At 40.8% G+C, this 25,775-nt stretch overlaps 1 protein-coding gene across 1 annotated transcript in view; it reads right to left on the bottom strand.

The window, feature by feature from the left end:
* The window catches only part of HUNK (hormonally up-regulated Neu-associated kinase), a 69,512-nt gene that overhangs the window by 25,433 nt on the left and 18,304 nt on the right, over positions 1–25,775 (bottom strand). The window contains exons 2-5 of the mRNA XM_081326662.1: positions 22,763–23,055; positions 18,086–18,141; positions 15,725–15,860; positions 13,921–14,048 (exon numbers count right to left, since the gene is read on the bottom strand). Of these exons, the coding sequence (XP_081182788.1) occupies positions 13,921–14,048; positions 15,725–15,860; positions 18,086–18,141; positions 22,763–23,055 (613 nt within the window). The remainder of the gene's footprint in view (positions 1–13,920; positions 14,049–15,724; positions 15,861–18,085; positions 18,142–22,762; positions 23,056–25,775) is intronic.

Below are 25,775 nucleotides of genomic sequence, written 5' to 3'. Positions count from 1 at the left end.
CAGTGATTGCAGTATTGATTAGTATAGATCACGGGTGTCAAACTCGCGACATCATGTGACGTGTCATGACGTATCGTGACTTTTTCCCCATTGCCAGCAATGGGGTGGGCACAGTTTTGGCATGACGCATTCAGCCCACGGGCCGGCAGTTTGATACCCCTGGTATAGATCAACCATGGATAACTGCAATGAATTTCCTTTCAAAGAAGGAAAAAACTGAAGAAAACATACAAATATTTACATACATTTTTGTGTGTGTATGTGTGTGTGTGTGTGTGTGTGTGTGTAAATATTTGTATGTTTTCTTCAGTTTTTCCCTTCTTTTATAAATTTGTGTATATGAATTTTCCATGTTGTCAGGAAATTAATAACTTTGATTTATTTACTTTTTTTCACTGATATTTTTACCTCTATCATCTTTCCTTTGGAATCTCAAAACACCACTCAAAGCAGCATAATATAACCTTCCCTCCCCTTGAGATAGCTTGGGCATTTTTTCTGTTGTGTATGTACATAGTTATTAACAAGGGAATTGCAGCCTGCAGTATTTGCTGGATTAGAGCGGGAGATTCTGCTGCAATCATTGGCTGCAATGAGCAAGAAGCGGGAAAATAAACGCTGCTGATTGGTTACAGTTCAAACAGTTCCACTATAAAAGGTTGCAACATTTGACAGTTGCTAGTTGACTTATGTGTATTCAATAAACCAGTTATTACTAAACTGCTCTGAGTCCTCGTCTATCAGAACCAAACAAATTGGCGACGAAGGTGGGATAGACAGAAGACCAGAGAATCGTCGAGTTGTTGCGCGAAGGCGGCAAATTTGAAAACGTGTCACAGTCAACCGAGCGGCCGCGGCGAAGAGAAATTCTCCGAATGGCGCAAATAGGGTCATTGAAGGAATTCGACCCAAACTTCCCCGAGGATTGGGAAGAGTACATCGGACAAGTAGAAGGGTTCCTGTTAGTGAACGGAATCACTGACGACAGGAAAAAGGCGGCAGCTTTATTAACGATTTGCGGCACACCGGTCTACAGAATCGCTGTCGGACTGTGTCAACCGCAACCAGTCTCTAGTGTGCCTTACGCCGACCTTTTAGCCAAATTAAAGGTCCACTTCACCCCTAGAAGATCGGAGCTGTTCTGGCGCCGCATCTTCGAGAAAAGGAACCAGAGACCGGGTGAATCCATCCAAAAATTTGTCGCTGCCGTCAGGGAAGCCGCAGTACGATGCAAGTACGATAACTTAGAGATAAGAATTCGGGACCGAGTCGTACTGGGCTTACGAGATGAACAGCTACAAAACCGAATAATTGCCAAACCCACCGGCGATCTGCAGGAGGTGATAGACGAACTCCTAACGTATGAGTCTACCGGGTATCGCGACCCCCCCCGCAGTAGCATGGCAGCGGCGTCAGAAATCAACCAGGAAGGCTATGTGGACTGCGGGGAGGTGGATCAGCAGTGGGAGGACGAGATCGCCGAAGTCTCAAGGCGATTCGGTAAAATGGCGCCAAGAATGACCAGAACCGAGGGGCCCGAGCCTAACCGCCGGCAACAACCCGCAACGCCGCAGAGACAAGCGACCGGGGCACAACGACCTTGGAAGGACACCGCAACCCGACCAAGAGACAACGACAGCCAAAACCGGTGTGGCAGCTGTGGGGGCAACCATCCCCGCGCATCTTGCCGATTCCGGAACGCAAAGTGCAGGGCCTGCGGGAAGACCGGCCACATCCAGGCCATCTGCAGGAGCCGCGCTCGAGATAACCGCCTTAACGAAGTGGATGTGTGGCCCGAAGGTAAGGTGACCCCTTACTTAAGTGGCAAAGAGTTCCCTAGATTCAGGGCTAGAATTCCTAACCTAGGGGAGGTGGCAGGTGTCAGTCACAGGAGGACAGGGAAAAACAGCAATTTTCCAGATGGAAAATTAAAAATCATAGTCCATCTGCAAGGGGTTCCTTGCAGAATGGAGATAGATTCTGGAGCTTCAGTGTCAATAATCTCCAGTGAAACCCTGGAGAGAATTGAACAATTAAGTGGAAGAAAAATTCCACTAACTTCAACAAATATCCAATTAACAGATTTCCAGAAAAGCCCAATAAAAATAAAAGGGAAAATCAGTCCTAGAGTTCAATTTAAGAATTTTAAGGGGGTCTTAGATTTAATAGTTACTGAAGGGCATAGGACTAGTCTAATTGGCCTTAACTGGTTCCCTGCCCTGGGCATTTGGGTTGGGGGAATAAATTCAATAATTAAAAATAAGACCCTCCAATCAGTCTGCAACGAGTTTGCAGACGTATTCGACGGGTCTCTTGGTAAATACAAGGGCCCCCCAATTAAATTTAACCTAGACCCATCCGTGAAACCCATCAGGCTTAAGGCCCGAAGGGTGCCTTTCGCGCTGAAGGAAAAAATCGAGGCCGAGCTCGACCGGCTTGTAGGCCAAGGGGTACTAGAACCCGTTGAGGGAGGCCTGTGGGAAACGCCGATTGTCACACCCCTCAAACCCAATGGGGATGTGAGAATCTGCGCTGACTACAAAGCCACCCTCAACATTGGAATGAAAAAACATGCTTACCCGGTCCCGACGGTGAAGCAGGTCCTCGCGACGATCCAGGACGGCGCCATGTTTGCCAAGTTAGACTTGGCGCATGCGTACTTACAATTGACTGTTTCTGAAGAGGCCGCAGAAGCACAGACGATTGTTACCCACAAGGGGGCGTTCCGGGTCCACAGACTGCAATTCGGTATTGCAGCAGCTCCAGGCATCTTTCAAGAAGTGATGGAGAGGACCTTAAAGGGCATACCTGGTGTATGCCCTTACTTTGATGATGTCCTGATAGCTGGGAAAGATGAAGGAATGTTAGTGGAACGACTGGAACAGGTATTGGGAAGGTTCAGAAGGGCTGGACTAAAACTAAAAAAAGAAAAGTGTAGCATTGGGGTTAAGTCCACTGAATTTCTAGGGTTTAAAATAGACAAGAATGGAATTCACCCTACCCCTGATAAAATCAAGGCAATTAAATTGGCACCAGAACCAAAAAACAAGGCAGAATTACAAGCCTTCCTTGGTTTAGTAAATTTTTACCACACATTTGTGCCTCACAAAGCTGCCATTGCAGAGCCTCTCCATAGGCTCTTAGATAAAAAACCCCATGGCAGTGGCTTAACAAACATAGGGTGAGTTTCCAAACATTAAAAGACATTCTTTCCAGCCAATCCACTGTAACCCATTTCATTGAAAATAAACCCATTTACCTAGCATGTGATGCTTCACCTTATGGTGTGGGGGCCGTGATCAGCCATTTAGACAACCATGGAATACAAAGACCAATTGCATACTACTCTCGGACACTGACCAAAGCTGAGAGAAATTATGCACAGATTGACAGGGAAGCATTGGCAATTGTGGCAGGAGTTAAAAAGTTCCATGACTACCTGTATGGTAGGAACTTTACTATACTAACTGACCACAAACCCCTGTTGGGACTATTCACCACGGATAAACAGACTCCCCAAATCATGTCACCCCGAATGCTGAGATGGTCCATCTTCCTCTCAGCATATTCGTTCTCTCTCCAATACAGACCCGGCAAGGACATGGGGCACGCGGACGCTCTGAGCAGGTTGCCCTTAAACATAACTGAGGATGACCCTGCCCCTGTGGGGCAAATAATGTCCCTACATGACATCCCGGACTGGCCCTTAACAGCCAAGGATATAGCTGTGGCAACAAACTCCGACCCAATTCTAAGGAGGATATTGGCTTGGGTTCTAAGTGGGTGGCCTAATACCAATCCGGATGCCAAATACATCCCATATGTCAGAAGGAAAAATGAACTATCAGTTCATTTGGGATGTTTACTGTGGGGAAACCGCGTGGTTATTCCTGAAATCCATAGGCCTGCTATCCTAGTAGAATTACACGAGGGTCACCCAGGGGTAGTACGCATGAAGGCGTTAGCTAGGAGCCACTTATGGTGGCCAGGTTTGGACAATAACATTGAGGAATGTGTTGCCAATTGCCATCAGTGTCAACGCTCTAGGCCTGAACAACAACACATCCGCACGCATAAATGGGAGTTAGCTAGGAATCCGTGGTCCAGGATTCATATTGATTTCGCTGGACCCTTCCAAGGGGTGACATTTTTGGTGGTCGCGGACAGTTTCTCCAGATGGTTAGAGGTAGTACCAGTCAGTTCCATGACTTCCGGTAAGACCATACAGGTATTAAGGGGCCTCTTTGCCACTCATGGGTTACCTGATATACTTGTGTCTGACAACGGGCCACAATTCACATCTGTTGAATTCCAGGATTTCCTCAAGGCCAACTCGATTAAGCACAAGACATCAGCACCCTTCCACCCATCGTCCAATGGCTTGGCTGAACGTAACGTGAGGACCACGAAGGACGCATTAAAAAGAATCATCCGAGGTGACTGGCATCAAAGACTGGCCGAGTTCTTGCTGACCCAACACTCGACCCCATGTACTGCCACCGGCAAAAGTCCAGCTGAAATGAGGTGGGGTAGAAGACTAACCACCAAATTGGACAGATTACACCCAGACAGACTTCCACCAAGTGCTGAATTGGACATTCCTAATAGAACATTCAAAGTGGGGGATTTGATATTGGCCAGAAACTATGCATCTGGGGATAAATGGATCCCAGGGGTAATTACTGAAATTCTGGGGCCCCTGTCATACACTATTGAGGGGGAAGGGAATTGGAGCAGCAAGAGACACATAGATCAGTTAAGAAAGAGAACCAGTGGATGCGTACCAGAAGAAGGGGATCAAAACAGATTTGTGGGGAACAGTACATTCAGGGTCAGTGATAACAACACGCCGGGTAGTGGGGAAGCCGAATTGCAAAATAACTCAGCCTCTGATAACCAACAGCAACAAGCTAGGCAGTTCAATTGGGTAACACCCTTGAGGAGTAGGCCAGCCACTACTGATCTTCAAACACAAACAAACACAAATTCACAAATTAGCAATTGGGAAACATCAGAGTTAGGCAACCAAGAGTCCAGGTCCAACACAGACAATCAGCCAAGCAGACTACCTGGTAAAGGTGTCCCCAGCTGCCAGGGCAATAGATACCCTTCTAGGATTCACAGGCCTCCAAAATACTTAAAAGACTTTGTTCACAAATAACAACAACTGGGGGGTAAGGGGTGTTGTGTATGTACATAGTTATTAACAAGGGAATTGCAGCCTGCAGTATTTGCTGGATTAGAGCGGGAGATTCTGCTGCAATCATTGGCTGCAATGAGCAAGAAGCGGGAAAATAAACGCTGCTGATTGGTTACAGTTCAAACAGTTCCACTATAAAAGGTTGCAACATTTGACAGTTGCTAGTTGACTTATGTGTATTCAATAAACCAGTTATTACTAAACTGCTCTGAGTCCTCGTCTATCAGAACCAAACATTTTCCAAAGTAACCAATGAGCTTCCATGGCTAAGGGTGGATTTAAACTTGGGTCTCCCAGGCCGTCACCTTAAACACACTTCCACATTAGCTCCTTTAAAAGAAATAAATTTGTGTTATTATATTGTTTTTTAAAAGTTAAACTCTACGGTACTCATTCTGATGATTTAGAAAACCAGAACAGCAGTCTCGAAAGGACTTTGTATCTCTCTTCACTTTTTTAAAAAATCTATTCAGTATCTACCCAGTAGAAGAAATTCTAAGGTTTTTATTTTTAATTTCAGGGAGATAAATTTGTTGTCTGCACAATCCTAATAATTTCAATGGATAGTCAGCAATAAATTAATTAATTGCACTTGCAATTATGTGAATGGCCCACCTGGTCCATTAACAGATGACTAGAGGAAACATCTGAACTCTGTGCCAAAATAATACTGGATAAGCTTCAGGGTAAAATGCTTGTTAAACATTCTTACATTATTCTGCTCTTAAGAATACCAGCCCAACTAAAAGGAACAAAACTGTATCTATTTCTGCATTTCACATGTCTGAATAAGGTGGACTAATCTGCAGAATTTGTGTACTCTTATCTGTAACAAAAAGACATCAAATTTATCTTTAAAAGGATATCATTCATAGGCAGACTGTCACCCATCCTCTCACAACTGTACAAAGGGATTCGCTTAATCACTATCCTAGCAAACAACGATGTCAAAGCTTTTCCACATGAAATCAGGAAAAGGAAATATGTGCTCATGTTCCACAATAGATCAAGGACAAAGAAGAGAAAGGATTCTGTCCAATAAATCAGGATTAGATACTATCTGGGCAATATTACATCTGTTTTGAACATCCTGCGGGAATCATTATTTTTGCTGACCTGGATATTATCCAGTTTATGTCACATACAGTATGATGCAAAGGGATATTTACATAAAGAATTTGCAAATAATCATTTTTTTTATTTTGTGTGTATTTGGCGCATGGGAATTTTAACAATTCTTCTGATGCTTTTCCACCAATAAAACACCAGAGCTTTCAAACCAGAATCCACAACAGCACTTTATTCCCCACACCAACATTTAATTTAATAATATTTAATTTAATAATATTTCTATACCGCCCTTCTCCCTGAGGACTCAGGGCGGTTCACAGGGCAAGAATAAAATACAGAGTTACAAATATTAAAAGGAAATTAAATAATTGCCCGATTTTAAAACAATTAATATATTACAATTATAAAACCGCAAAGATAATATTAAGAATACAAGAATAAAAAAAAAACCACCAATCCCCCATCAGGCTAGGCCGGCTTGTACAAACAAAAACGTCTTGAGATCGCGACGAAAGGAGTGAAGATCGGGCGCCATCCGGAGCTCTACCGGTAACTGATTCCATAGTTCCGGAGCGCCCACAGAGAACGCCCTCCCCCTGGGGGCCACCAGCCGGCATTCTCTGACCGGAGGCACCCTGAGGAGGCCCTCTCTGTGGGAACATTATGATACTAGGAAGTTAAGCAATAGCTATCCATTTCAAGTGGTACAGATGGTAGTTTGAACACAGCTACAATCTCAGAAGAATCAAATGGGGCAGTCCGTAATCAAGCGATCTGGAGCTTAGTCAACACTGAGCAACTTTCTAACACAGAGGTTTCAAACGGCCAGCCGGTGGCCCAGATGCATCATGGCGAAACTGCGCCCACCCCATTGCTGGCAATGGAAAAAAAGTCGTGATACTTCGCGACAAGTCACATGACATTGCAAGTTTGACACCTCTGTTCTAACATACAGCAACTAAAGCACTTACAAATGTACCTTTATAATCCATGACTAAGTTGGTGACACAAAAAGAATAGAATCAGTCATAAATTGGACATTATGCAGAAAAGAACAATAACCTGTTAACAATGATGTTTTTCCCTCTTCTTCCTCGTCCTTTTCTCAGGAACTAAATATCTCACACCATATAAAAGTTATCCCTTCAACTAAACCTTGAATATTATGTTACTGCCTAATCCCCCCCATCCTCTTCTATCCTTTTCCCCCCCTCAAACTATAGGACTATGCATTTCCTCACTAATGATTTATAGTGTCTTTTAGTATCACCCAGCCATTGTTGTGACTATAAATCTTATCTTAATTACTGTTATATCAAGCCAGCAATAGTTGGATGAATCCTAAGATGCTAAAAAAACACTGGAGGGAAATTGGTCTAATTTTAATACTGGTCTAACTTGTTAATACCCCTTCTATTTCTATCTAATTTTCTCTAAGATGCATTACAATTCTGTTAAATTATGTACAAACATTTATTATATATAATCAACACTTACAAATGCCAACAACAATTAAGTCAACTGTGAAACAGACATATGAGCCATATACACTAACATGCTACTGTTCCTTTTTAATACAGTACAAGTAGCTAATTTGTAAGAATACATCTATGGTAGAAACATCTTCAATTGTACCAATGTCAAACAGGAAAGAAGGACAGTCCAAAATAAGTTGGAAATACAGCAAAACTAAACTCTGGTGGCCTATCAAACAATCTTTTGGACCCATTCACAATCCTTCATTTTCCTGTTGTAAATGAGAGACATCTGAAGCTCAACAGTCAAAAATAAGAAATAAATATTTGAACAGGAAAATGTTTGAGATTACAGCCAATGTCCTCAAAGTTAGAATCCAGCCAATTGAAAATAAGTAACAGAACGGTTATATTTTTTAAAATAACTTTTAAGGTGATAATTCTAGACTGTCTTACCCAAGAATAAATCCACTTAATACAATAAGACCCACTACTGCAGGGGTGTCAAACTCAATTTCATTGAGGGCCGCATCAGCATTGCGGTTGCCCTCGGGGCCAGGTGGGTATGGCCAGGGTGGGCGTGGCCTACTGGGTGGGCATGGTTAGAGTGCGTATGGCCTACTGGATGGGCATGGCCAGTTCTACATCGTTCGCATCAAGGGTGCCTTATGGGGGCCTGGGCAGGAGTGGGACAGATCTGAGGGTCTCTGGCAGAAGGAGGGTCTCTGGGCCAGGGCCAAGGCAGTGGGGGCTGTTCCCTCACTGTTTCCAGGATTGCTTCGTGGGCCACATGAAACCACTTAGCGGGCCGCATCCGGGCCCCGGGCCTTGTGTTTGACATGTCTGCACTACTGTGAAACATATATATCAATTAACTGTAACATAACCAACTAAAATATTATTAATTTGACTTTGTTGTTTCTGCATTCTGTGTCTCTTAAAAACATATAATACTGGGACATGTTTTCAAATAGCAAACAGCTTTCAAAAAGTGACTGGTTATCTGAAATTGTTTATTTCACACTAAAGATAAGCAGTCCACAACTCATGGACAGCATGAAGCTCCTCAGTCCCCATATGGTCCCTTGAATACTTTAAAATCATACTGGTGAGATTTGGTACATGCGATTTCTAGCCGTTTATAATTGTTCCAACCATCTCACAAATAAAATCCCATGGACATTACATTATAATCACTTAAAGGATAGTTTTAAATTAATATTGATGTGTGCTGTTATGCCGTTGTTTTTTTGCCTTTGAGTCAGTACTGACCCCTGGCAATTGTTAGAATCGGTTCCTGCAGTTTTAATAGCAAAATTTCAGAAATGTTTTGCCATTGCCTATTTCATAGGGCTGAGAGAGAATAGCTGGCCCAAGGGCAACAACCTGGCTTTGCTTTGTGGCTAAGGAAGGACTAGAACTCATAATCTCCTGGTTTCTTGCCTGATATTGTAACCATCACACCAAACTAGCTCTCGGTAATATTATGCACCATGCCATATATTTGCTCTCTCTGGAAAACACATAGCTAATATTGTCAGAACTACTGTATATGGACAGAATCGCAACAGTTTAAGTAGCATAACACTGAAATCATTTAAATTGCTATGCTAATATTTACAATTTGTTAACTTGTCAAAACTGCCTGCTCTTTTAATGCTTGACTTTTTTTCTTCATTGGGGGGTGGGTGGTTTATGGTTTTTTTTATATTAAGGGTCACTTTGAACGCTGAGATGGATGCCAGTAAATTAGATAATTAGATAAGTCCGTGACTTGGTGGAGGGTGAGCAGGCGGACCTGGCTTGCATCACGGAGACTTGGTTGGGCCCAGAGGGCGGTATTCCTCTGGTTGATCTTTGCCCACCAGGTTTCCGGGTGCTACACCGGCCTCGGGCTCAGGGTAGGGGTGGGGGAGTGGCTGTTGTTATGAGGGAGACCTTGTGTCCGCGGGAGGCCACCGTTCCTCAGATAGTCGGGTGTGAGTCACTCTTCCTGAGATGCGGCCCTGGTGCGCAGTTGGGCTTGCTGCTGGTGTACCTTTCGCCTAGTCACGCAGCAGCAGCCCTCCCTGAGCTTCTCGATGTCCTCTCTGGGTTGGTGATTGAGTTCCCGAAACTTATAGTTTTGGGGGACTTCAATCTACCATCTCTGGGAGGATCATCTGAGTTAGCTTGGGAGTTCATGGCTTCCATGACGGCCATGGACCTGACGCAAGTAATTTCGGGACCGACTCATGAGGGAGGCCACACCCTTGACTTGGTTTTCTTATCTGGACGGTGGTTAGATGATCTTGGTGGGGGCTCCCCAATTGTTATGCCCCTGTCATGGACCGATCATCATCTCCTGCGGCTGGTCTTCCGTTTTGCCACTCCCCGCCGTGGGTGCGTGGAACCAATTAGATGGTACCGCCCCAGACGCTTAATGGATCCCGAGAGGTTCCAGGCAGCGCTGGGGTCCCCACCTGCCTCCTTCGCTCAGAGCTCAGCAGATGCCTTAGTGGAAGCCTGGGAAAGGGCAGCCACTGAGGCTCTTGACCGAGTTGTACCCTTGCGGCCCCTGACCCGGTGCAGATCCCGTCGAGCTCCATGGTTTTCCGTGGAGCTCCGGGAGATGAAGCGTCGGAGACGGGGCCTAGAGAGCGGTTGGAGATCCAGCCGATCCGAATCCGACCGATTGCGACTAAGAGCCTATATTAGGTCTTATCTCGCTGCGATAAGGGTGGCGAGGTCTAATCACTTTGCTACCCTTATCGCGTCCGCAGATAATCGCCTGGCCGCCCTGTTTAGGGTGACTCGCTCCCTCCTTAATCAAGAGGCGAGGGAGGAACCCTTGCAGGGTCGTGCCGAGGAGTTTAACCAACATCTGTCGGACAAAATCGCTCGGATTCGGACCGGTCTGGACTCTGACTGGGCAGAGTCTGACGATCAGGACACGGGCAGTCTTGTCGATATTACCTGGGAGGAGTTTGACTCTTGTGACTCTGGAGGAAGTGGACAGGATTATGGGGAGGCTGAGCTCCACCACATGTTTATTGGACCCGTGCCCTTCCTGGCTGGTCTATGCAGCCCGGGAGAGGACACGAAGCTGGTTCCAGGCAGTCATATCGGCTTCTTTGAGTGAGGGTAGCTTCCCCGCCGTCTTGAAAGAGGCGGTGGTGAGGCCTCTCCTCAAGAAGCCTGCCTTGGACCCAGCTGTTTTGAACAACTTTCGTCCGGTCTCCAACCTTCGCTTTCTTGCGAAGGTTGTTGAGAGTGTGGTGGCGCATCAGCTCCCTCTGGTCCTGGATGAAGCGGATTATCTAGACCCGTACCAATTGGGTTTCAGGCCCGGGCACAGCACGGAGACGGCATTGGTCACGCTGGTGAATGATCTCTGGAGGGCTCGGGACAGGGGACATTCCTCTGTTCTAGTCCTATTAGACCTCTCAGCGGCTTTCGATACCATCGACCATGGTATCTTGCTGCGGCGTCTCAGGGGATTGGGAGTGGGAGGCACGGTTTTACAGTGGTTCTCCTCCTATCTCCAGGGACGTTCGCAGTCGGTGTTGACAGGAGGGCAGAGGTCGACCGCGAGGTCTCTCGTCTGTGGAGTTCCTCAGGGGTCGGTCCTCTCGCCTCTCCTGTTCAACATCTATATGAAACCGCTGGGTGAGATCATTCGTGGTTTTGGAGTTGGGTATCATCAGTACGCTGATGATACCCAGCTTTTTCTTTCGACCCCAAACCACCCCAGTGATGCCCTCAACGTGATGTCCCGTTGCCTGGAGGCAGTGCGGGTCTGGATTGGGAGGAACAGACTTCAACTCAACCCCGACAAGACTGAGTGGCTTTGCATACCTTCATCCCGGGTCAATTCGGATATTCCATCTCTTTCTATGGGGGGTGAACTATTACCCCCCGTAGATAGGGCTCGCAACTTGGGAGTCCTCCTAGATTCACGGCTCACCTTGGAAGATCACATAGTGGCTGTGACAAGGGGGGCTTTCGCCCAGGTTCGCCTGGTGCGCCAGTTGCGGCCCTATCTAGGCCGGGATGATTTATGTACGGTCACTCACGCGCTCGTGACCTCTCGTCTAGACTACTGCAAGGCTCTCTACATGGGGCTGCCCTTGAGGACCACCCGGAGGCTCCAACTGGTACAGAATGCAGCCGCGAGAGTTGTGTTGGAAGTCTCCCGATACTCCCATGTTACACCTCTGCTCCGTGAGCTGCATTGGTTACCAGTTGTCTTCCGGGTGAGATTCAAGGTACTAGTAATGGTGTTTAAAGCCCTTCATGGCAGGGGTCCGGAGTACCTTAGGGAACACCTGCTGCCGGCATCAACTTCCCCTCGCCCTGTGCGTTCCCACAGAGAGGGCCTCCTCAGGGTGCCACCGATCAGAGAATGTCGATTGGTGGCCCCCAGAGGGAGATCCTTTTCTGTGGGCGCTCCGGAGCTATGGAATCAGCTTCCGGTTGAGCTCCGGATGGCGTCCGATCTTCGCTCCTTTCGCCGCGATCTCAAAACATACTTGTTCGAACAAGCCGGCCTGGCCTGATGGGGGATTGGTGGGGTCATTTTATTGGGGTTTTAATATGTATTGATTGTTTTTTAGTGGGCATGTATTTAATCATTTTTTAACTTTTGTAATTCTGTATTTTTATTCTTGCCCTGTTCACCGCCCTGAGTCCTTCGGGAGAAGGGCGGTATAGAAATATTATTAAATTAAATTAAATTAAATTAAATAATATTAATTACTTTTCATGACAATGATACTGTTCTTATAAAACATAACAAATATTTCCCCCTCCAAATACTAAACAAGCAAAAATGAAAGTTTCTATTTACTTCTTTTGGCCACAGAAAACATCTAGTACACATGACCATTTGAAACATTGGGTCGGTTGAATTACATTTAATTCCACACAGGAACAAAACAAGATAAAACTACAGTGAAAATGTAAAAGAACAAAATATAAATGATTCATTAAAGAAACAGGTATGCAATTATATAGCACCAAATTGCCCATAATTGTCACTTCAAAAAAGAATTCCCAAACAAAATCTTTCCTTTTCTTTAGATGCAATCTTCTAACCTGACACTTAAAATAAATATGGGATCGGAAAGGCGGCATTTTGTATCTAAAGTCAACAAAGGAATTGCCCAGGATTTCAGTAGGATTTGGCTGACAGTTTCAGTATGATGGGGGTTTGCACATAAGATGACTGTGAACTGGAAGTATGAATATAAATCAGCTAGTACTACTGTCTCTGGGAAATCTTTTGAACAAAATATCAAGAAAACTGTTCGAAAGAAACAGTGACAGTTTGAAGAGGGAGTCTTTGTTCTCCTTAGTTAAATATTCAACTGTTTAAATATTTAGTAATGTGGAAACCAAATTTAATTGCAGATATATTACTTTTATTTATTATCTTTAAATGTATATGAAAACTAAAGAAAGAAAATTTCTACAAGGCTTGGTTTACCACAGAAAAAGCCCAAATAATATTTTCATACCTCTATGGTGCTTTGGGATAAATTATTTTTAGATATAAAGCTGGAACAAGTCCCACTGAGATCAGCAGAATTTACTCTTGGGCAGCCTGTTCTTTAATATACTAATAAAAAAAATACCTGAAGTGCTCACCTGCACTGGAGCAAATTCTTTAGCAAATTCATTAGCAATTTGTGTACATTCTTGTCCACAAGAAATTAACACTGTGGCCTACCTTTAATTATGAGCCTAGGTAGTCCTGGTTCAGCAACCATTCAAAATTACAATGGTGCTGAATGAGAAGACTTACGACTGGTCCTCGTAGTTGTAACTGTGGCAGCATTCATGTGATCATAATTTAAGTGCTTGGCAACTGGCTTGCAATTACGATACCACAGCATTCCACAGTTACATGATCAACATTTGTGACCTTTGATGCAAGCTTCCGATAAACAAAGTCAATGGGGAAGCCAGCAGGAGGTCACAAATGGTGATCATGTGATATTGTGCCCAACAACCATGTGGGATTCACCTAAAAATGGCAACTGGGACTACTATTGTAAGTCATCAGCATAACCATGTGACTATGTTCTTTATGACCACATAGCGATGGAGTTTCCAATCCCGAGTACTGTTATTAACTAAGGACTACCAGTAATAGGAGCTTTAAAAAAATCAGCAATACTTAAGTACATTTACCTGTAGAAAGCTGAGTAGGATATGGATTCATTTCTTTGTCTATCATCTTCTGGTACAAAGCTCTCAGACTGAATGGCTCAACAGTAAATGGCAGTGTCCCAGTCAACATTGCATACATATTCACACCACTGCAAAAGAAGAGTGGTGGGGGAAAAGAAGGTAAGCAATAAGTTATACTGAAAATGAAACAAAACATGCAAAGAAGAGATTATATTTAGTGGCAAGCAGCTATCACGTATGGAGTATAAAATAACATGTTAGGACATTCTTGGTGTATTTAACCACAACAATCTTCTGTGATTGGTAACAACTCTTAAAGTCATCCTAAGATCCTATTAACTGGAAATCAATGCCTGACCCTGAAAACATACAGATGTAAAGTAGACATTCAGTCCCTGATTTATGATCATTTCCAATATGAATTATAACATGGCTTTCACCTGGATTGAAAAAAAACACGAATCTGCTAGGTGACTATAGTGCATTCAGAAAGTATTCAGACCTCTTTCACTAATCAATTTTGTTATTATGCTGCAGCTGATTCCAAAGTTGTTGAAATTCATTTTTTTCTAATTAATCTACACTGTATCTATAATGACAAAATGAAAACATTTTGAAAACAATGGGGTGTATATGCAGCCATTGAAACTTCAAAATTGGGTTGTAAGTAGCTCTGGGAGGTCTGTGGTAATTTTGAATGGTTATTAAACGACTGGTTGTTAAGCAAGGATCACCTGCACATTTGTAACTGAAGATTTATCTCCGTAATATTAAATCACTTTTCTCTAATTTTCTTCAACAAATACTTTTTGTGCTTTTGTAACAGTGCCTTATAGGGACGCGGTGGCTCAGTGGGTTAGGACGCTGAGCTTGTCGATCAGAAGGTCGGCAGTTTGGTGGGTCGAATCCCAAGTGCCGCGTAACAGAGTGAACACCTGTTACTTGTCCCAGCTTCTGCCAACCTAGCAGTTCGAAAGCACATAAAAATGCAAGTAGAAAAATAGGGACCACTACGGTGGGAAGGTAACAGTGTTCCGTGCGCCTTTGGGCGTCTAGTCATGCCGGCCAGATGACCACGGAGACGTCCTCGGACAAGCGCTGGCTCTTCGGCTTTGAAACGGAGATGAGCACTGGCCCCTAGAGTTGGAAACAACTAGCACGCATGTGCGGGGGAACCTTTACCTTTACCTTTTTAACAGTGCCTTGAATATAGAGCTCTGGCTTTTTGATTGGTCAGATATTAGGCAGTGTACATACATTAGGTAAATTAAGATATGAGTAGAGAACTTTAATATTAGGGAGAGAGTGGAAATGGCAAGGCCCATAAGTGATAGGATAAGAATGCAGTGCCATATCAGGCATATGTCTAGGTGCCAAAATTCTTTTGTGTTCTTTATTTTTGCTCTAGGTTTGGAAGGAAGCTTTCTTCTTTGTTTTAAAATTATATTAGGGCTATTTTAGGGCTTACCCTCCAGCTTGTATGTTTTCCATATCAAAATGGTGGGAGACAGTGCTGGCTCTTGGCAATTGTGGCTGGAGCTCAAGGGCCACAGCAAGGGGAGATAGGACACCCTTGGAGCTTCAGTTTATCTAATTCTGACTTAAGAGATGGATTGCAGTAGTCTATGTTTACAAAACAGCAAAACTATGTCAATGCTAGCAAATACAATCAGATATCCATTTTCAAAGTGGAATATTTTGTAAAAATGTTCAACTTTAAATGTAACTTCTTTATTTTTGCCAGCGTAAATGATAAACATGATAGGGAGACAGAATATGCTACTTTTAAACTACATTAACTCACATGGACCAAACATCTATTTTGGGACCATATTTCTTCCTTGCAAGAAGTTCTGGTGCTGCATAAGCAGGACTGCCGCATTGGGTGCTGAATGGATCAGTGTAGCCAAGGAGACTTGCACAATTGCTCAAACCAAAGTCTGTGAGGAAAAACAAAGAATAGACATTTAAATTCTGCATTGGAAAGACTGTCATCTCTAAATGGTTATCATTTATTACCATCATATGTTCTTCTTTTTCTTTTTATAAATCTCGTTTAAGTTAAAGCAGAAACTTTCCTCAACTGGCACTCTTAAGAAATAATGGATCAAAATTACCATCATTTCTAGCTAGCATGTAGTCCATCTATAGTGCTATCTATAGAGCACCTGGCTGTGTGTAAAGGTAAGTTACAAAGTTGTAAACTGAATGCTGCTTACTTAAAATTATACAAGAAATGTAAATAATGTTCCAAGAGCAGATGAACATAACTTCCTGGGGAATAATTCTGGTTTTCTTGCATCTGTGAAACAGTAACAGTGCACCCTATTCTGCTAAGACCTATCCATATATCAGCAAGCTTTTTACATACTGATCCACCTTGGAAAGGGACAAAGGAGTTAAGTACACCATTGGATATGAATAGTTTAAGATTCTTAAATGGAACCTCATAGGAATTGCATCCATGTGCACATAAAACACTCAGCTGAAAGATATAACACACACAACAGGGCTAAATATAAAAAAGGCACATTTAATCACAAGCAAGCAACACTAATAGAAGCTGAGATAGGCAGTATTATTTCTTTTAAACTGTGATTTACTTGAATATACTCAAGTAGCCTACACTTTTTAATTAAATGTTTATGATTTCAAATCAAAACCTTTCCATTAAAAGGTACTATTGCCAAACCAATATTAATATTTCCTTTGAAAATAACTGTCATCCTCATTTTAAGATTGGTCATTTGTTAACAAAGGATATTAATAGCTGTTGCTCTTGGATACATAATAACCTGCTGTATTTGAGGCTATCAGAGTTGAATAAAACCACATAGAACCAAAATTTCTATGGTACATTCTTATTATCTATGGCAGGCATGTCAAACTCGTGATGTCACGTGATGTCACACGATGTATTGTGACTTTCCCCCCATTGCCGGCAATGGGGTGGGCGTGGTTTCAACATGACATATCTGGCCTGTGGGCCAGCAGTTTGACATCCCTGTTCTATGGTATGTTCTATGGAAGTGTTTCTCAGCCTTGGCAACTTTCAGATGCGTGGACTTCAACTCCCAGAATTCCCCAGCCAGCATGGGGAACAGTGTCTAAAATGAAGAAATGTTTAGGCAACTAAAGCAAATGTAAAATAGCTATATTCCAGTTTTGTTCTATATATAATGTTTGGCAGTGACTGCATATAGAAGCCAGTTTTATATGTCCTGGAGTAATCAAACAGCCCATTATAGGAAGAAAAGCTACCAGATGTTAATACAATTTTAAAATATTTCTGCTCTCACCTAGACTTTAAACTAAGTGTTGGTTAGCTGATGGTAATGTGTATTTTTCAATACACTTGTGAATGCTGTTTCTTACATATAAATTGGCGCCTTTTCTCGAATTGGCACCTTTTCTCAATGCTATTTTGTCAAACTTTCACCTCATAAGTGCCCTTAAACTGTGTGAGACAAAGCTTTGTTTTACAGATTTTCTGGCCCACTTAAGAGATAGTAATGCCTCTGTTTTTAACTCACATGCCTCTATTTTATTCACATACACTGTTGCAACAAAATGAGTTGACTTGGCAGAATTAAATCCCTAAGCAGATGCTTTTATAAGGGGAATAATTTCCTTTTAATGCCCACAACTAACATTAATGGGAGTTTTATATGGATAGTAATAAAATACGACTCATTTATGACTTCTGCAAAAGGTGTACGATCAATGAAAAAAACACTGCGGTTTTGGAGACAGAGGTACAATCAAGAAATCATTGGGTTTTCTCAAGGTACTTATTTTAATTTTGCAGACAAATGCATTGATTGCACACTAAAGTTTGCCTCACACTATGTGAACAAATATCCCATTTGACTGCAGCATCAAAAAGGTCTTCTTAAATTCTAAGTCACTTAAAATAGGAAGCCAAATGGCAACGGGAGATGTTTATTCTACTTCTCCAAACATTCAACATGCTTTAGACGAAAGGCTTCACAAAGTATGTATTTTTAAATTTACTATATTTTCTCTCTTTGTGAAGAAACACCTGAATTACACATATAATCAAATACTAAAAGTTTAATATTTTTAAAACCCAGGTGTTGTGTTAATTTATGACAAAAATGTTGAGTAGTGACTGAAAACTACAATTACTACAAGACTTTCATACCAATAAGCTTGATATTGTTGTCTTCATCTAGCAAAAGGTTTTCTATCTTCAGATCTCTGCAATATATAAAGATATTAAATGAGATTTTAAACAACTGAGCTTTCAATATTTTCAAATTTCAAAAAAGATATCTGATTACCTTTTTGTACAAATTGGTATAATTCTTGTTTTTATAAAAATATGAAGTAAAATACATTTGGGAATATTTTCGTAATAATGAATAAATAGTTCTGTTATTTTGAAGTTGATGCAAACAGCACTTGCGGCACAATTCATTAGGGTATTCTTCCATTTTATTTAATCTATCCTACGCTAATGCCATTAAAAACAAACATGTATAGTAACTTAACAAACAATGCAGTAAGTTTATATCATTTCTATAAAAAAATTATGAACAAGCTAATTCAGCTTTAACATAAATCTTCAAAATGTCAGTTATGAATCAAATATCCTGTTATTCTATATCTCTATTAAGAGTGACCAGTGTGAGACGCAAGGCTTCGTGTGGTTCTGCAAGCGTTTCTTCTACATCTTCTAGTGCCTCTCGGCCCCTTGCCCTATGTTATAGGCATATTCCATTAATTTGCATTGCTACCTCCTCACTGTATCTTTTGTTTTCCATCAAAATGCAACAAAAAGATGGCCAATATCTGCTTTTGCTTAAATATATGAACTGCTATAATGAAAAGGTGTGAATGAAAAGGTTCAGAAGAAAAGCTAACTTTGGATATATATATTTTTTTAGAAAGTCAGACTTCAAGACCCCTGACATGAATCCAATTCTAGCAGCTGTATTGCTCTAAAATAAAAGTAGCAGTGTGATACTTCAAGGAATAAGAAATAGATACCATGAAACAAATCTAAGATGCTTCAAATACCTATACCAGACATGTCGAACACAAGGCCCGGGGGCCGGATCCGGCCCACAAAGTGGTTTTGTGCGGCCCCCGAAGCCATCCTGGAAAGAGTGAGGGAATGGCCCCCACTGCCTTGGCCCTGGCCCAGAGACCCTCCTTCTGCCAGAGACCCCCAGATCTGTCCCACTCCTGCCCAGGCCCCCATAGGCACCCTTGATGCCAATGATGTAGAGCTGGCCATGCCCACCCAGTAGGCCATATGCACTCCAGCCGTACCCACCCAGCAGGCCACGCCCACCCTGGCCATACCCACCTGGCCCCCCCGAGGGCAATCACAATGCTGATGCGGCCCTCAATGAAACTGAGTTTGACACCCTTGACCTATACTAAAAGCTGCCATCTTAATTGTTTTTATTATTGTTTAACTGTTTCTGTGGAATTTACATTTAGAACATGGTCAACGTATTCAATATGCTTCATTAGAGATTTTACATTCAACACAACTGTCATTGGATGGGATAATTACTTGGATTAGAATAGACAGGAAGTGAAAATGTCCTTTTTCTTAGACCAGAACACCAGATAGGATTTCGGTAAACTGAAAAATGCCTTTTGAAGTTGTTTGAATAGAGAGAAAAGCACAAATGCCAGCAGGATTATTATTTTTTTCTCCAAAGGCAAATAGCAAATACCAAGGAGCAATTATCTCAGGATGGCAGGACAGGAAAGAGATCATTCTCCTTGTTTGTCATAATGAAATAAAATAAAGGAAGTGTTACTTAGTCTAAATAGATTCCTAATATGGTAATATGTTTAATAACTACCTTGCAACAGTCACAAGAACTTTTTTACAGTAAATTGCATAGCACAGTCAGTTGGATGGAACAATTCCAGTAATTCAGATAGTTCCCAATAAAAATTTACAGCAAATCATGATACATATTTATTACTGAAAATGATAAAGCCCAGGAAATGCTTCTGAAGGAAGACCTTACTTAAATAAAGCTCTAGGAACCAAATGTTGCAAGCCACATTAATACCTACTATTGCCTTTAAACACAATGGAAACAATGCAACATACTTTTTCATATATCACATCCAGAATATATACACCTATGCATTAATTACATTTATTTATCTAAAATAATGTATACCTCAAGAAGTATGTTGAACTGCTAAGCATGATAGTATGGTAAAACCTGAATGAAAATAAACTAATGAGGTATAAGACAAATATACTGGAAAGCTTGTTGGGGAACATTTTAACATTTTTAGTACTAAATCAAAGATAGTAGGACAATCTTTCTAATAAACATTATTTCAGAAAGATGAAAATAATGTATGAGAGATTCATATTAAATGTTATTCTATACTGTAGAAATTTCTATAAATGAAGAGTATCTTATTAATAGATAAAGTTAAGCTGCTAGTTTCAAAAGTAATTTGATTATTTGTGATCAAACTAATATCAGATTTTAGCAACCACATCAATACGTTTTCTCATTATCTTTCCCTAATCTGGTGATTCAGGTCTTCCAATGATGCACTCATCACCACTTTAACAGAGTCCCTCCATCTTGCTGTTGGTTGTCCTTTTCTTCACTTTTTTCCTCCACTTTTCCTAGCAATGGAGCCTTCTCCCAGAGAGCAAGTACAATAATTTCATCCATGATGATCCATTTGTGTATTTCTTGGCTATCCACAGTATTCTCAAGAAACTTCAAAATCATAGTTTGAAAGCCTCAGTGCTCTATTTATCCCACATCTTCAAAATCACATGGAGACAAGATGTTCAGGGATCCCCATATTCTAAATACATTCCACAGCTTGACATGATTGAAACAATGGGGTTTTTTTTTACAATCAATGAAGCACAGACTGACTTTTTCTGGGCATTCCTTGGCTTTCCCAATTATCCAGCATACATCAGCAATATGTCATGCTTCTTGCCTTTTATAAAGCCACCTTGAACACTGGCTTCTCCATCTCTATATAGGGAATCACCTGCATTGGATGACTCTAAGCACTACTTCATATGTATGTAAAATTAAAAGATACTGTAAGATATCAAGTTCTTTCTTTAGTCTCCTTGGTTAGGCATCAAAATAAATCATGATAAATGTATCATGCTCATCTTTGGGCTGGTGCTCTACGTGCATACAAGTAGTCTTCAGTTACTGACTGGCAACCCCGTCACTAAGCAATGAAGCTGCAAAATGAAATGTCATGTGACTGTGCTGGCTTACGTGTCAGTTTTGATTGTGGTTGTTGTCAAGTGAATCACCTGCAGATGTTAAGCGTGATGTCACATGACCACAACCTGTGACCTCGTGCCAGCTTCCCCATTGACTTGGCTTGTCAAAGGTCAGCTGTGAAGTTCAGAAATTATATCCATGAGAAACTGTGACAATAGTAAATGGGCTAAACAGTTGCTGAACGAACGGTCAGTATATTAGGATCACTTGTACTTACGATGTTACTGCCAGAGATCACTTCATGATCTTCCATATCCAACTCAAGTCTTAACAAGCAAAAGACTGTTCTCTATTATATATTGTCCTATTTCTCAAAATCTGCTAGTTATCTGAATAATTGAGAAGATAATATGTACCCAGCTTCTCAATTAAAGAAACAGTGGAAAACAGATACACAGGAAGCAGTCTTTGCCATTGGAACATTATTAAATTCCTTTCCTTGATGTTTTGATAGTAATTACCCTGAGTACCTGTAGTTTTAAAATTACTTTAAAAGTTGTCAAGAATTTTCTGTGAGATGCAAAAGCAAAACTTCATTCTAAGTCTCCATCATTCCATAGAAAGGCTAATTCATATTAGTCTGCTTTACATTCAACACTAAAATAGAATTTAACGTTATATGCTATCTAACAGAAACATGGTGAGTATACTATATCATAAACCATTTTCATTATGGCTTGCTCTGATGAATAATTCAACTCACTGCACCATAGCTGTGAAATATTAATCCTGACCCTTCTACCTCCAGAAGACTGTGGAAATGAGGTGAAGTTATCTATTAGGCAGTTACAGCCTTCAACGGATAGCTTGCAGACTGAAGTTTCATTTCAGAGACATTGGGAAAATGGGAGCTTTTTTCTATTCAGACACAACATAGTGGGAAAGAACCAACCCAGAACTAAGGAGAAATTTCCTGACAAAACAATTAATCAGTGGAATGACTTGCTTCCAGAAGTTGTGATTGCTCCAACACTGGTGATTTTTTAAAAAGAGATTGGACAACCATTTGTCTGAAATGGTATAGACTAGAGTTTCCTGCTTGAGAAGAGGGTTGGACTAGAAGACCTCCAAGGTCCCTTCCACCTCTGTTATTTTGTTATTCTGTGGGACCTTGCTGAGAGAAAAAAAAGAAATCTGCAAATCTTATTGCAATTATTTTCCCCATTTCTAGAATTACTTTTTAAAAATAACAAACCCTCAGATGAGTATAAGGCATTCCAGATTAGGTAAACCAGATTAAAAAGAACAAGAATAAAATTTTCTGTGGCAAAAGAAAAAAAATCTGTTTGATTTATACAATAATGTATTTTTCTTTATAAATTTCCTCATCTCATTGAATTTTACCATAGTCACCAATAATAGGAGCTGAAGGAGATAGGGAGAAGAGAGGTTAAAAAATAGCTATGCTGGGTTGGAATTCTGAGAGTTGCAATCCCAACAGATATGGAGGACATCAGCATGTGGAAGGCTAATAACAAGTGGGGAAAAATTCTTTTTACCATGGATACGGATGGTAATAGGTTTGTATTATTCCAAAAATATGAAACAGGTAATGTTCACCTTACCTGTGAACAACCCCTGCCCGATGTAGATGCTCAACTGCTAATATAAGCTGTCTGATATATTTGCGTGCTTCATGTTCTTCCAACCTCTTCTTCTCATAGATTTTGTGCATTAAGTTGCCTCCTGGGCATAGTTCCATGACAAGGTAGTAACTATTTTCAGTTTCCAAGATATCCAGCAGTTGAGCAATGTTAGGATGACGAATCATTTGCTGGATCTGGCCTTCCCGTCTCAGGTTCTTGGTCACATAGGTGTCCTTTTTGGCTCTTTTTTTATCAATAACCTTCACTGCCACCTAGTAAGAAACAAAAAATTGACATTTTTTTTAAAAAAAAATAGTTTTAACTTATGGCATTTTCTTCATTTACAATAGAAAAATTCACTTGAAAACGTCATATCTAAATGCATTTTTAATTCTAATGTTCATCCCATCCTCACATTATAAAATTAAACCTCTATGACGAAAGCACAAGTTTTTAAATGAGTCGTTTTGTGTATTTCTAAATACAATCTCCATTTTCTTTTTTCCTTCTTGGAAATTATCCACAGAGTTGTATTCAAGTATCACATGAGGGATCCATTTATACAAACTTATAGTAATTTGTTTAGACAAAAATAAATCGGTTTACGGAAAATATGCTTGCATATATGTACCAGAAATGGCCATCATTTATGTATTATTTAGAAATGATATTATTAGATAAATATGCCTGGGAAGCAGCTAATAATTTATATTATAATAAATGGTAATTCCAACAGGCAAGCACCTGCCACATAACACTCCAGACTTAGATAAGTATAGATAAGAAAGGTAAAAAAAGTGGATAGTGGATGTTGCACTTCCTGGAGACAGGAGAAGAAAAGATAAGGTAAGGTAAGATAAGTAAGAGAAAGAACTGGAGAAAATAAGAAAATAGAAAGACTTGCAAATAGAAAGACTAACACAAAAATACTGCTTAGATATATACATACAGCATATTTCACCAATACATTAGAACATCCCAGGTTTTTGAGAAGAACTTGATAAATATGAAGGTCAACACCAGCTAAAGAACTGACAGCTATGACTTTACAGTGTTGTGAACAGATAACAGCAATCAGCACTGAGAAAGTCACCATCAGACAATTACAAAAAGCAGTAGTACAGTAGTAGTACCTTTAACTCCATCAAACAACACCTGCCTAACTCAGTTTGCTGGGAAGGACTCAACAAGAGGATAAAAATTCCAAATCCAGTCTAAACTGAATGCAATGAAATTTCACTTTAATGTATGCCGATTAGTGTACATTCAAAGTGACAATAAAGTTATTATTCTATTATTCTAAACATTATGCAACCAACCATAATATTCATAATTGTTACATGATTATGTGTGAGAGTCTGTTTGGTGTAACAGCTAAGGCACCCAGGCTAGAAACTGGGAGATAGTGAGTTCTAGTCCTGCCTTAAGCACAAAAACAGATGGGTGACCTTAGGTTAGTCATTTTCTCTCAGCCCAAGAAAGGAAGCAATGCAAACCACTTCTGAAAAGTCTTGCTAAAAAAACTGCAAGGACTAATCAAAGCAGTCTCCAAGAATTGGCATGACTGAAGGAGAAAATATGTATATTATTATATGTATAATACGTACCACAAGCAAGAACATACCAGGATTCTCACTGCTACTCTTTGGACAAAGGCACTATCTGAAGCCTCTTCAAAACTCATATCAGCTTATTGTAGAGCTGCAATAAACTAATATAGCATTGCTAAGACCTCTATCATTATGGCCAGCTTGAATAAGAATGGCACAATTGACATACCAGATTATTCAGCGTAAGGGCTGCTACTGCAGCCACCACTTAAGTATCCAGGCTCAAAGTAGAATAAGAAGCACTCCAAAGCATAAACCTTCTTGGAATAAACTAGTGATAAAGCAACAGGACAGAGGACAGAATTTAATTTATCTTTAACTTCAATAGCAGTAATCTTATTTACAATAAATGAGACCTGGCATGAGGCCCATTACTATCTTTATATAAATTGCTTCAACCAGCGACTAGCATTCTGATTATTTCCTTTCTAAGAAAGAAGTTGCCAAAATATTGAAAGTAATAAAATTAACCTACATCAGAAAGTAATTCTGGTAAACTACTTCTGAGATAAAATATAAGTTGCTAATGTCGGTGTAGTTTGACCTTATCTTCCAACCGGTGTCCTAAGGTTTGGAATGAATGATGGATCTCTACAGATCAAGAGTGAAAAATTGTGCGTGGATTAGATGGGGGAGCGGGGGGGGGGGGAAAGAACATTACAGAGAGAAAGGCAATGAGCTGGTCCTCCGCCAAGACCTAAAGAACAGAGCAATACAATATTGCAATTAGCTTCACTTTCAATCAAAAGATCAAAGTAATGTTCTGTGAGGGAGATGGGCAGCTATAAAAATTTGATAAAAATAAATGCAGATAAAAGATCTTTAACAATGTAATTGTACAACATGCGTATGTTGAATATTGTTTCCACAAGCTAATTTTTGTGATTTTACAAATGGTGTGAAGGAAAATCAGAACTTCTATGCATGTATTAAACAGAAGACGGATTCAGGTAACTAATTATATTAAAACTCAAGAGAGCTATTTAAACATGCAGTAGCTCTATCACAGAAAAAAGAGTTTAAAGCAGTTCCACGTGGTTATTTATCATGTAAATCCATCCTGCCTTAACCAAGTAACTGGCCTTGCATATGCTTTTGAAGTTGAGCATTATACATTTAAGAAGAAATGTATTGCTGAAACCAATTTGATTTATGCATCCTGGAAAGCTGTGCCTTGTTGGCAGAAGGTGGAAGTAAAGTTGTAGGAAGAACCAGAAAGAATACATTGTCTTCCAATCACAGGAAACACCACAGGAAGAAAAACATATTATTTGAAAAGATTTGTGAATCATTTCATCCCAAAACTTAATAGTCTCAACTTTATTAAATGATTTAGATGCAAATTTAAAAAAATTACCCTCTCTTAACTTGGTCTCCTCCAG

Source organism: Vipera berus (assembly GCF_964194415.1).
Source record: "Vipera berus genome assembly, chromosome: 4".
In the NCBI taxonomy this organism is placed as follows: domain Eukaryota; kingdom Metazoa; phylum Chordata; class Lepidosauria; order Squamata; family Viperidae; genus Vipera; species Vipera berus.
This window is presented reverse-complemented; position numbering and strand designations above follow the sequence as displayed.